General features: G+C 44.6%; 1 protein-coding gene across 23 annotated transcripts in view; it reads left to right on the top strand.

Annotated features, from left to right (window-relative positions):
* The window catches only part of sash1a (SAM and SH3 domain containing 1a), a 290,257-nt gene that overhangs the window by 213,178 nt on the left and 63,558 nt on the right, over positions 1-13,521 (top strand). For all 23 annotated transcript variants that reach the window (XM_021600727.3, XM_021600731.3, XM_021600728.3 and 20 more), the window contains exon 2: positions 818-946. In XM_021600727.3, coding sequence (XP_021456402.3) covers positions 818-946 — 129 coding nt within the window. The remainder of the gene's footprint in view (positions 1-817; positions 947-13,521) is intronic.

Here is a 13,521-nt window from a genome sequence, read left to right on the forward strand (position 1 = left end):
CAAACCCAGGAAACACTCATGGTTGACCGCACACCTCCCCTCTAGCAGAGACACAAACACACTGTCACAGACAATCTTCATCTCAACAGGAGCTTGTTTATAGGGCTTCGTCTTTCACAAATCACACTGATGTACTTTCCTTCTCCTTTCTCCTACCCGTTGTCCTTTCACAACAGGCCATAGCAAGTATAGGCCACAGAGCTAAAGGGTAAAGGTGCTGTAACCTCTAACCCCTCCCTCAGTAGCACAACTGTGTTAGCCAGTTAGCTAATAACTATAGTCCAGATTGGCAACCAGAGGAAGAAGTGGTGTGCGAGTGATTAGATTTGTGTGCCTCTGCCCACGCCCTCCACACTGCACCACCTGCCTGCTAGTTGGTGCCTCTCACGCGCTCCTGATTACAAGCGTATGTGTAGGGGTTTTATTAGGCTGTGCTTTGCCCAGAGTGAGAGACAGATGGGGAGCTGAGGTTGTTAGTAGGTCCGTTTATCTCACCTGGAGTACTGTACTGTGGAGGTGAATGCGGTCAGGGGAGTGTGGAGCTTACTGAAAGGATTGACTCAGACAATGTTATTCCTCCAGACGAAGGCTTTGGTGTCATATTGGCTGCTCAGATTGAGTAATGAGTGTACTAGAAAATGTCTCGAGAACCTACATCTTTCCTCCATTCTACCATTTTCGAACATATGAGCTGCTTATATTTTCTCCCTCGGAATCTCTCCCTCATTCTCAATGACTCTCTCTCTCTCTCTCTCTCTCTCTGTCTCTCTCTCTCTCTCTCTCTCTCTCTCTCTCTCTCTCTGTGTGTGTTGTGTAGGATGGTTCTCTGGGGAACATTGATGACCTGGCCCAGGAGTATTCTGAGTACTACAACACCTGCTTCAGTGACGTCAGCGACCGCATGGAGGAGCTACGCAAGAGACGTGTGTCCCAGGACCTCGACATGGTACGTCCCCACGAACACACTCATCACATACTGAGTACCTACAAACACCAATCATACTGTTGCATGTCCCCACAAACTCAAGGCCATCAATCCTGCTGCAATACAGTGGAACTGAGTCCCCACAAACCATCACCTACTACTGCAGCAGAGTATAACCAAGTCCTATCAAAACAGGCAACCCACCAGCTTAGATCAATACAATATCAGCTAAAGAGCTGTGGTAACCCACTTCTTCATGGCTCTACAATTTGTTGTTGAACTTATATAGAATACAACTAAGCTGATTTTACTATTGTGAAGTGAGAGCCAAAATGCTTGAGGAAAATGTTCATTTTGTCAGATCTCCTTTTTATAATTCATAGTATCCTCAAACACGTCGTTCTTCGATCAGTTTGATATCTTTACAGAGTGTGATTTCCCAATGTGCTGCCAACAGCCTGGGAGCCAGACCGGGAGTTGGGGGAGGGAAGTTTGGAGAGCAATCCAGTGAGTGTTTGTGTTTGTGACTGTGTTCTAAAACACTTAGTTTGCCCTCCTGCCTCCTGGTGCCTGAAAGTGCTTGGTTGTGTTTTGGGGCTTCTAGGGGTTCTCATTCACATGGATGTAGGGTAGTGGGGCATGGTACCTCTGGGTTGCCAAGTTACTGGCTGAGGTATTGAAGAATGCAGCTGCTCCTGGCAGAGAGCGCTGCTCTGAGTACCCCTGGGGTCTATGCTCCATACACACACAACACAGAGAGAGATAGGGGGGTTAGTGTTCATATGCTAGCTTTATTAACAGGCTATGATAACACTATTCAAAGTGATTGGTATCTGCTTAGAATCCTTGAAAACAGACAGCATCCGTTCAGTTCTGAATTCGCATTTCCAGAACTCCAAGTAGTAAACTGGACTGACCTCAGTTTATTCTACTCATCCTGAACATAAAAAAAAGTGAGCCGAATTTAAACAAATTAAGCTCAAACAAATCCAGCACTTACAAATATAGTAACTGCTAGTTATTTTGTTTTATTCCGTAACAGAAGTCACAGGGACACATTTTGTGTTGAGCACAAAAACAGATAATTCAATTAAGTGGGAAGAGAGTGACCATACCTACGCTAGAGACATATTTGTAGGACTCCTATTTCATTGACAAATTTTCACCGTTAATCTCCTCAGCTCTATCATAAAGTACTATCCAGTTATAAGCATAATAGAGGTTGAGCTAGATATTGATTAGAAAACGAGAGACACATAGGAAATCCCCCAGGCTTTCAGCAGCCATGTGGTTTTGGTTGATTTGAGAGGTGGGTCTCAATGAAAGATGGTTTGGGTGATTTATGGAGGGCTCAGCTGTCCTGATTGATGTTGGCCAACGATTATGTCTGCTCTGCTCTCAGAGCTTTCCAGTGAAGCAATCTCACATCCATCATTGAAGTCAGTGTCTGTCGTTTGAGAGAATCTCTCCACAGTTGTATGTGTGTGTGTGTGTGTGTGTGTGTGTGTGTGTGTGTGTGTGTGTGTGTGTGTGTGTGTGTGTGTGTGTGTGTGTGTGTGTGTGTGTGTTCGTGTGTGTGTGTGTCTGTATGTGTGTGTGTGTGCATACTGTATACACTGAGTATACCAAACTTTAAGGACACCTGCTCTTTCCATGACATAGACTGACCAGGTGAATTCAGGTGAAAGCTATGATCCCTTATCGATGTCACTTTTTAAATCCACTTCAATTAGTGTAGATGAAGGGGAGTAAACTGGTTAAAGAAGGATTTTTAAGCCTTGAGACAATTTAGAAATGGATTGTTGTGTGCTATTCAGAGGGTGAATTGGTAAGACAAAAGATTGAAGTGCCTTTGAACGGAGTATGGTAGTAGGTGCCAGGCGCAACGGTTTGTGTCAAGAACTGCAACGCTGCTGAGTTTTTCACGCTCAACAGTTTCCCTTGTGTATCAAAGAATGGTCCACCCAAAGGACATCTAGCCAACTTGACCCAATGGTGGGAATCATTGGAGTCAACATGGGCCAGCATCCCTGTGGAATGCTTTTGACACCTTGTAGAGTCTATGTCCTGACGAACTGAGGCTGTTCTGAGAGCAAAAGAGGGGGGTGCAACTCAATATTAGGAAGGTGTTCCTAATGTTTTGTGCACTCAGTATATATGTGTTTGTGCTTGTGTGTGTGCCCCTGTTTATGTGTGTGTCTGCATGTGTGTGTGTTTATGTGTGTGAGAGGATGAGTGAAGTGGGTCACCTCTCTGTACGTATTGGGAAGGTTGGGAATGTTCCATCCTGGAGAGATAAAACAGGGGAAGAGGAAGCCTGGATTTACTGCCTGTCTGTCCTGCCTGGAAGAGAGAAGAGCTGGCTGGGTTGGGACAGGACGGGGGCCTGGGGAGTTGGGGTGGGAGGGCTACAGAGCATCTTTAACAGAGCTAGAGGAGGAGGAGCACCTAAGAGCCTGCAGCTGTCTGTCCCTCCTGCACAACTTGGAAAGGAAAGAGGAGGAACAGAGAGAGCGGAGGGAGGAGATATGGGGTGGGAAGGCTGTTTATTCACACACTCAGCAGAAGCCAGCTGTAGAAGGAACTATATATCATGATAACTACACTGAGCTTCAAAGTATTGGGACAGTGGCACATACTTTGTTGTTTTGGTTCTGTACTCCAGTACTTTGGATTTGAAATGTTACAATGACTATAAAGGTTATAGTGCAGACTGTCAGCTTTCATTTGATGGTATTAATCTAATAGTCATTGTATAATTTCAAATCCAAAGTGCTGGAGTACAGATCCAAAACAAAAAAAACGTGTCACTGTCCCAATACTTTTGGAGCTCAGTGTATATTTAATAACGCCATATTCCATTTTATATGAGAACATACTGACATGATGCATCATATGCATTCCCCACTGCCATTTCACAGTTTTACCAATGGCACAACTAACTGTTGAAGACAATACTATGTCTTTCCCAGTATTAAAACAGAAGCACATAGCAGACATTGTCCAGTCAGTATTTAGTGTTTTCAGGAGAGTGTTCTTACCAACTGCCGTTACTCCACTCTCCCTTTGGCTGGTGTTATGCGTCTGGACTGGACACCTTCTCAGACGGCCTCAAAACTGGAACAAGGAAGGGAGAAGGCGCAGAGAGAGAGAGCAGGTATATCTCACTGGTCATCCCCAAAGCCAACACCTTCTTTGGCTGCCTTACCTTCCAGTTCTCTGCTGCCAATAAATGGAACGAATAGCAAAAATTGCTGAAGTTGGAGACTTTTTTCTCCCTCACTAACTTTAAACATCAGGTATCTGAGCAGCTAACCGATCGCTGCAGCTGTACATAGTCCATCTGTAAATAGCCCATCCAATCTACCTACCTCATCCCCATATTGTTTTATTTACTTTTTTGCTCTTTTACACACCAGTGTTTCTACTTGCACATCATCATCTGCACATTTATCACTCCAGTGTTAATTTGCTAAATTGTAATTACTTCGCTACTATTGGCCTGTTTATTGCCTTACCTCCTCACGCCATTTGCACACATTGTATATAGACTTTTTTCTGTTGTATTATTGACTGTATGTTTGTTTATTCCATGTGTAGCTCTGTGTTGTTGTTTGTGTCGAACTGCTTTGCTCTATCTTGGCCAGGTTGCAGTTGTAAATGAGAACTTGTTCTCAACTAGCCTACCTGGTTAAATAAAGGTGAAATAAAAAATTAAAGTAAAATGAGAGAGAGAGGGAGACTGGCCAAATAAATAGAGAGAGAAAGAAAGAGAGAGGGACAATGGGTAGAGAGAAAGAGGGAGATAAGGTAAAGAAAGAGAGCAAGAGAGAGAGGGGGTGGGGTATTACTCTTGTGTCATATGAAGTGTGTCTAGACAGTGGCTGCCAGACAGTCCCATCTAGGATCTCTGTGAAGAGCAATAGGAATGAGTTATATAAAGTCATTATGTTAAAAGGTAGAGACGGACAGTACAATGGGCTGGCATTTAGACGTCCCTGCTGGGACATGGCCTTTCAGGGAGGGGTTGTCTATCACAGGGGACGAGTGTGGTGCCTCTCAGAGGACTTGTCCACCCCGCTCCTTCAAAACCTTCTCCTCTTCTTCATTCTCTCATCACCAGGCCTCTCCTCTGTACTGGCCCCATTGTAATCTGTCCTCTTTCCCTTTTGCTGTTCTGATGTGGCCTCCCCTCCCTTCTTCACACTCCTGCTGCAACACACAATGAGCCCTCCCTGTCCGGTCTGGACCAGCCTTTAGTCACTCCTCAGTCACCTCAGGCCAACACTGACCCTGAAGCATGTGACCCTGTGTCAAAGGTCACTGCAGCTGTTAACTTACCTGAACCTTACACTTTGGCTAAAAGAAGCAAACTTGACAGTGGACATTGGAAGACTGTTTCTCTGTAGTGAGAAAGGCCGTAGGGGAATGTTCTTCAATTCTGGTCCCGGAGACCCACAAGGTCTGCATGCTTTAGTTCCAGTCCAGTACCAGCACACCTGACCAGATTCAACTAATTAAGGTCCTTAATTTACTGTGGGTCTTCAGGACCAGGATTAAGTACCACTTCCCAAGGGTAGTCTGGGAGGTTTGTCTCTTAGTCTTTGTACCATGGCAGGCTGTAGTGTTCTACATATGACTGGCTGATACCACAGAGCTGAAGTTGCCCCTTGAAAAACACTTTGGATTCCCTTTACAGCTGTGGTCAAGTATTTGTCGACAACGCAAAATCATAGCAGCTTCATATTAGCCTCATAAGGAGATCACAAATCCAAGTATCACATACTTGATATAGATCCAATTTGCTTTCTTGTTTTCTCTCTCACTTCTCCTCCAGACATCTTGCAACACATCAAACTTTTCGGGGGAAAAGTGTTGCACAAACCAAAAAAAAAACCTTTTTTTTTTTTTTTTTGTGAAACGCTTCCCCCAACCTCAGAGCCTGTCCCGACTGTTGTCTTGGTTGTGTTTTAGAAGTGGGGTTCTTGGGCTTCCGAGTGGCGCAGTGGTCTAAGGCACTGCATCTCAGCAGTACAAGAGGTGCCACTACAGCACCACTACAGTCCCTGGTTTGAATCCAGGCTGTATCACATCCGGCCGTGATTGGGAGTCCCATAGGGCGGCGTACAATTGGCCACCCTGTGTTGGCCCGGTAGGCCGTCATTGTAAATAAGGATCTGTTCTTAACTGACTTGCCTAGTTAAATAAAGGTTACATATTTTTTTAAAACAGCCCCATAGATGTTGATGGAGGCTCTCTGTCTCTGTAATGACTATCAGCGTACCCTCTTCCTGACTGACCTGTTAGTTTTATGAGCAGCCAGAACACAAAGTGTTAGGCATTCATCCCTCTAGGAGAATGAGGGCCATGGATTAACTCCATCACGCACAGTCGCTAAGCTGCCTTATAGTCCCACTGACTGTGCTACTTTCTCTTCAGGCTTGGTTAAGCTTGATTGGTTTGGTCGAGAACAGTTAAACCCCACTGGTGATTCTAACAGAGTGAGCATTAAACAGATTATAAGCAAACCATTATATAGAAAAGCCACTTCTGTGGAAGACTTTGGAACCTATTTGTGTCCCAGTTTCACTCGTCTCTCTACAGCCCAGTCTAAGTACATCAACCCTAGCCATGTAATCGGTGCTGGATGGCTACAGCAGTACATTGACCTGTTTTTCGTCCCGCAACAAGCCATTGTTTACAGACAGCTCGTTGAGGGAGCTTACGTCTCCCATTTTCCACCTGTAGAAGTGAGAGATTATGTGGTAGCCTACCTAGTCTTGCATGACTGCGTGTTATAGAATGGACCACAATGGCAGCCCACGGGTGAATAATGGTAGACCCTGGATTTAAATGTGTTTTAAACGCTTATTTGATAGCGAAGGACACATTCAACCCGACAAATCGTAAGTATTGTTCCTAGAGATATTGGATATGCCTCTGTAACATTAAAACGCTATTTTGGTGAAACCGAATAGTTTCGATTTGGTTGATCAAGGACACCAGGCTACGGAAGCTTCCGGAACGAGAGATCTGTCTGTTAACAATGGCTTGTTGCGGGAAGAATGAAGTCTTAGATTCACTGAGTGCTGGATGACCGATGGTGTTTTATGTTGTCTGTCTTTCTGTGATCAGAGAGACACTGAGGGCAGGGCAAGACTGGGCAGGTAGATACTGGAGATACAGAAACCCTGTAGGGGCAGACTGGATTGGCAGGTGCCACCTCACTGGAGACAGTTGTATCTCTCTGATTGAATCAGATATGGAGGACAATAATAAGCACAAAAAGCATGTTGTATTTCATCATAACAAACTCTCTGATGCTAACCATTTGTCAAGGTTGACTAAATGTCCCTAGGTTAGTGGTTAGTGAAATGCAAAGCCTTCTTTCCTGCACCAACATCCAGGTTTCCAGGTAAGACATTCAGTAAACACTGAAACACCAGAGAACCCCAGTCAGTGACATGTCAGGTGTTGTTGTGAGAGAATCTGTACAGGTGGAAGATCTTCATTTGAGCCAGTTTGCTACAGCAGGAAAATAGTCCCGCAGCAACAGGAAATGTGGATGATTATGTGGATTATAATTTATGGACATTTTTTGTAGGGGTTGATACATTTTTCATCTTAAATTTCAAAGTGTAAATTACCATCGTTAGAAGCCTTTTAAAAACTTAAATAAACTACAAGCTTGCATTTCCTTCTTTGCAGGAACATTCTCGGCATCAAACGAGTGATCCAATTAAGATCCTACATCTGGTAGCGCCTCATGTTCTCTATAATGGTTTCTAATGTAGAGATGCGTGTGAGCCTCAGTTGGTTCAGGACTCAAGCTTAGGCATGTCTGTGTTGCGCTGCTCTGTGAGGTAAGCTGATGACTGTAATTATGGGCTAATACCTGGTTGAAGAGAATTCACCTCATTACTTTGATATGGGGTCAGTTCAACAAAGTTAGACATGCTACAGTAGGAGACAACCTCACTCTGGGTTTGCTCCAGCTATTCCACTTCCTAAACGTTATTTATTACTTAGCCTATTCAAATCAAATCAAATCAAATTTATGTATATAGCCATCAGCTATATCTCAGCTGATATCTCAAAGTGCTGCACAGAAACCCAGCCTAAAACCCCAAACAGCAAGCAATGCAGGTGTAGAAGCACGGTGGCTAGGAAAAACTCCCTAGAAAGGCCAAAACCTAGGAAGAAACCTAGAGAGGAACCAGGCTATGTGGGGTGGCCAGTCCTCTTCTGGCTGTGCCGGGTGGAGATTTTAACAGAACATGGCCAAGATGTTCAAATGTTCATAAATGACCAGCATGGTCCAATAATAATAAGGCAGAACAGTTGAAACTGGAGCAGCAGCACAGCCAGGTGGACTGGGGACAGCAAGGAGTCATCATGTCAGGTATTCCTGGGGCATGGTCCTAGGGCTCAGGTCCTCCGAGAGAGAGAAAGAAAGAGAGAATTAGAGAGAGCATATGTGGGATGGCCAGTCCTCTTCTGGCTGTGCCGGGTGGAGATTATAACAGAACAGGATGGTAAGTTGGTGGTTGAAGATATCCCTCTAGATATACCTTATCTTTTATCTTTCAGGCACAATAAGCACCCAACAGGAAAGTAAACACGTTGATGTTTTGTACGTGTGTTGAAGGCCAGAATGCCCAGGTAGTGTCACTGCCAACGAAAGTGGTTTGCACTTGGCGGTGTAGCTATCAGCAGAGGTTTGTCTATAGATGTTTGGTGTTGCTGTGTTTTTGGACCCTTGGCTTAGCTGCTCTGCTAGTGAAATATTTATAGATTGATGAAGTGTGTATTTAACTGTATTAGTCCGTTTTGGATCATAACCATGGCTACACACACAACACACACACACACACACACACACACACACACACACACACACACACACACACACACACACACACACACACACACACACACACACACACACACACACACACACACACTTAATCGCAGACATTGCAAAAACACACAAAGACACCGTAAATCCAGGTCCAAGGCGGGCATGTTGAACCACAGTCTGCTGCATCACCCCTGAGCTGCAGCGTGCCACCGTTCATTTACAGGAAAATACTCCACAACCACACACATACAGACTGGATCATGACTAACGCCTCTATTTACTTTCCTTCTGGGAGGGCTCGTGTGTGTGTGTGTGTGTGTGTGTGTGTGTGTGTGTGTGTGTGTGTGTGTGTGTGTGTGTGTGTGTGTGTGTGTGTGTGTGTGTGTGTGTGTGTGTGTGTGCGTGCGTGCGTGCGTGTGTGTGATTAATAATCCACACACGCATGTGCTTGTCAGTGATGTCGTCAGGATCAGCTGGTTCAGCAGGCTTGTCTCTCCACAGTCTTGTTTATCCACTAACTGTCTCTCTTGGCTGGGACTGGGCTGGTGCCAGGCTCCCCAGCTGGCCCCGGTGCTCCCACGTCTTCTTCCAGGTGTGGACATACAGCCACCTCTCTCACCCTAAGCCCTGCCCCAGGCCACCTGGTCTGGTCTGGTTTGGGCCACCTGTTCTGGTCTGGTTTGGGCCACCTGTTCTGGTCTGGTTTGGGCCACCTGGTCTGACCTGGTTTGGGCCACCTGGACTGGTCTGGTTTGGGCCACCTGGACTGGTCTGGTTTGGGCCACCTGGTCTGGTCTGGTTTGGGCCACCTGGTCTGACCTGGTTTGGGCCACCTGGTCTGACCTGGTTTGGGCCACCTGGTCTGACCTGGTTTGGGCCACCTGGACTGACCTGGTTTGGGCCATCTGGTCTGACCTGGTCTGGGCCACCTGGTCTGACATGGTCTGGGCCACCTGGTCTGACATGGTCTGGGCCACCTGGTCTGACATGGTCTGGGCCACCTGGTCTGACATGGTCTGGGCCACCTGGTCTGACCTGGTCTGGGCCACCTGGTCTGACCTGGTCTGGACCCCCTGGTCTGACAACCAACATAGTAGGCCTCAGTGTGTTTCCAAAGCAGGCGCACATATGGTCTGCCATGTGTTAGTTGGTTTGCATGCTCTGGAGCGTGGGAGTATTGTGGATGGAACATAGCTCTTGTGTCTCATTCTCACCACTCCCTACTCCCTCTCCCCTTGTTCTGACTTATTTGGGTCTAAGGTAGCACTGCAGATTTACTTTTAGTTTCTGTACCCTTTGAAAAGTTGTAGTTGTTTTGCGCTGTCTTTGAAGGCTGCTGGCCCTCAGTGAGAAGTGTGGGCTGCACTAGTGTTGGTTCCAGGTTTAGTCTGGTCAGATGTTCAGACTCCTGTCTGCAGGGTAGACATTGTGATCCTCATTAGCAACTGTCTCCTCTCCTCCTCACTCCAGTAACTTTCCACGCTCTCTTAACTCTCTTCCCCATCTCTCTCTCGCTTTCATTCAATACAGTCACACATAAGCAATCAAGTAAACACCCACACACATCCATTAATCTGGCATTTCTATATACACACAAGCAATCATGCTGTTACACAATCAGGTACACACCGTCTCACACACATCTTGAGAGACACGCTAGTGTTGTGTTGGTCAGCTGTATTTTTCCTCTTGAACATTTATTAAACAATTATATTTTTCTTCAACATTCATTTATTTATTGGATATTGACGCCCGTTGAACAGTATGTGACGATGCGAGCTCCCTACTGCTCGCTCATCACGTCGAACCACCGTTCACCATTCACCATGCGCATTACTGCCTTGAACTTATGACTGCAACATTCGTTTGTGCTATTAGAGGTAACACAAACTCAAGGACTATTTATTTTGTCGCACACACCACATCCTTTCTCTGAAACATATTGTGTCAGCAGCACTGGCTCTCAATGCCTGCTGAACTCTCAAACAGTTCTTGTTCACTCAAATCTGCAGTGCCTTCAGAAAGTATTTATACCCCTTGACTTATTAAAAATGTTGTTGTGTTACAGCCTGAATTCAAACGGGATTAAATTGATTTTCTTCTTCCACCCATCTATACACAATATCCCTTAGTGACAAAGTGAAAACACATTTTTAGAAATGTTTATTGTTTACTGTTTACATTTATTGAAAATTAAGTACAGAAATACCTAATTGCATAAGTATTCACAGCCCTGAGTAAATACATGTTAGAATCACCTTTGGTAGTGATTACAGCTGTGAGTCTTTCTGGGTAAATCTCTAAGAGCTTAGAAAACCTTAAATTGTACAACATTTGCACATTATTCTTTTAAAAATTCTTCAAGCTCAGTCAAGTTTGTTGTTGATCAATCCTAGACAGACATTTTCAAGTATTGCCATAGATTTTCAAGATGATTTAAGTCAAAACTATAACTAGGACACTCAGGAACATACATTGTCATCTTGCTAAGCAACTCCAGTGTATATTTGGCCATGTGTTTTAGGCTATTGTTCTGTTGAAAGGTGAATTTGTCTCCCAGTGTCTGTTGGAAGGCAGACTGAACCAGGTGGTTTCCTTGAGGATTAAGCCTATGCTTAGCTCTATTACGTTTATTTTTATCATAAACTCACTAGTCCTTGCAGATGACAAGCATACCCACAACATGATGCAGCCACCACCAATACAGGGATATATTGTATTGTATTTTCCCCAAACATAACGCTTTGTATTCAGGACATAAAGTTAATTTCTTTGCCACATTTTTTTGCAGTTTCATTTTTTTGCCTTATTGCAAACAGGACACATGTCTTGTAATATTTTTTATTCTGTACAGGCTTCCTTCTTTTCACTCTGTCTATTAGGTTAGTATTATGGCGTAACTACAATGTTGGTGATCCATCCTCAGTTTTTTTTTTCATTTTACCCATCTGCCTTTCTTTGTGAGGCATTGGAAAACTCTCCCTGGTCTTTGTTTTTGAATCTGTGTTTGAAATTGTGGGAACTTACAGATAATTGTATGGGTGGGGTACAGAGATGAGGCATACTTTTTATTTCAAAAATTCTCCCCAATTTTGTGGTATCCAATTGTTAGTAGCTACTATCTTGTCTCATCGCTACAACTCCCGTGCGGGCTCGGGAGAGATGAAGGTTGAAAGTCATGCGTCCTCCGATACACAACCCAACCAAGCCGCACTGCTTCTTAACACAGCGTGCATCCAACCAGGAAGCCAGCAGCACCAATGTGTCGGAGGAAACACCGTGCACCTGGTGACCTGGTTAGCGCGCACTGCGCCCGGCCCGCCTCAGGAGTTGCTGGTGCGCGATGAGACAAGGATATCCCTTCCGGCCAAGCCCTCCCTAACCCGGACGACGCTAGGCCAATTGTGCGTTGCCCCATGGACCTCTTGGTCGCCGCCGGTTACGACAGAGCCTGGGCGCGAACCCAGAGTCTCTGGTGGCACCTTAACCACTGCGCCACCCGGGAGGCCCTCTTAAACACTATTTTTGAGTCCATGTAACTTTTTACAGTGCCTTGCAAAAGTATTCACCCCCTTGGCATTTTTCATATTTTGTTGCATTACAACCTGTAATTTAAATGCATTTTATTTGGATTCCATGTAATAGACATACACAAAATAGTCCAAATTGGTGAAGTGAAATGAAAAAAACAAATTACCAAAAAATTCTAACAGAAAAGTTGTGGGTGCATATGTGTTCACCGCCTTTGTTATGAAGCCCCTAAATAAGATCTGGTGCAACCAATTACCTTCAGAAGTCACATAATTAGTTAAATAAAGTCCACCTGTGTGTAATCTAAGTGTCACATGATCTCATGTACACCTGTTCTGAAAGTCCCCTGAGTCTGCAACACCACTAAGCAAGGGGCACCACCAATCAAGCGGCACCATGAAGACCAAGGAGCTCTCCAAACAGGTCAGGGACAACGTTGTGGAGAAGTACAGATCAGGGTTGGGTTCTAAAAATATATCAGAAACTTTGAACATCCCACAGAGCACCATTAAATCCATTATTTAAAAAATGGAAAGAATATGGCACCATAACAAACCTGCCAAGAGAGGCCAGAAAAAAAGCCATTGCTTAAAGTAAAAAATAAGAAAACACGTTTGGTGTTCACCAAAGGCATATGGGAGACTCCCCACACATATGGAAGAATGTTCTCTGGTTAGATGAGACAAAAATTGAGCTTTTTGGCCATCAAGGAAAACACTATGTCTGGCGCAAACCCAACACCCCCAACACAATGTTTTTCATCGGCAGGGACTGGGAAACTTGTCAGAATTGAAGGAATGATGGATGGCGCTAAATACAGGGAAATTCTTGAGGGAAACCTGTTTCAGTCTTCCAGAGATTTGAGACTGGGACAGAGATTCACCTTCCAGCAGGACAATGACCCTAAGCATACTACTAAAGCAAAACTCGAGTGGTTTAAGGGCAAACATTTAAATGTCTTGGAATGGCCTAGTCAAAGCCCAGAGCTTATTCCAATTGAGAACCTGTAGTACGACTTAAAGATTGCAGCATGCCAGCAGTACACCAGGAGCAGTTTTGAAGAAGCTTATAGAGACATACCCCAAGAGAGTATGTTTCCCTTTGAAATTCAACGTATTATGGATGTCTATTTTTGATGGATTAATTCCACGTGGTTAATGTTCGGGCTTAAAACAAAATAATTCAAAATGACACTATTAGCATC

The sequence above is a fragment of the Oncorhynchus mykiss genome, chromosome 4 (genome assembly GCF_057628025.1).
Source record: "Oncorhynchus mykiss isolate SJ-2025 chromosome 4, ASM5762802v1, whole genome shotgun sequence".
Lineage (NCBI taxonomy): Eukaryota > Metazoa > Chordata > Actinopteri > Salmoniformes > Salmonidae > Oncorhynchus > Oncorhynchus mykiss.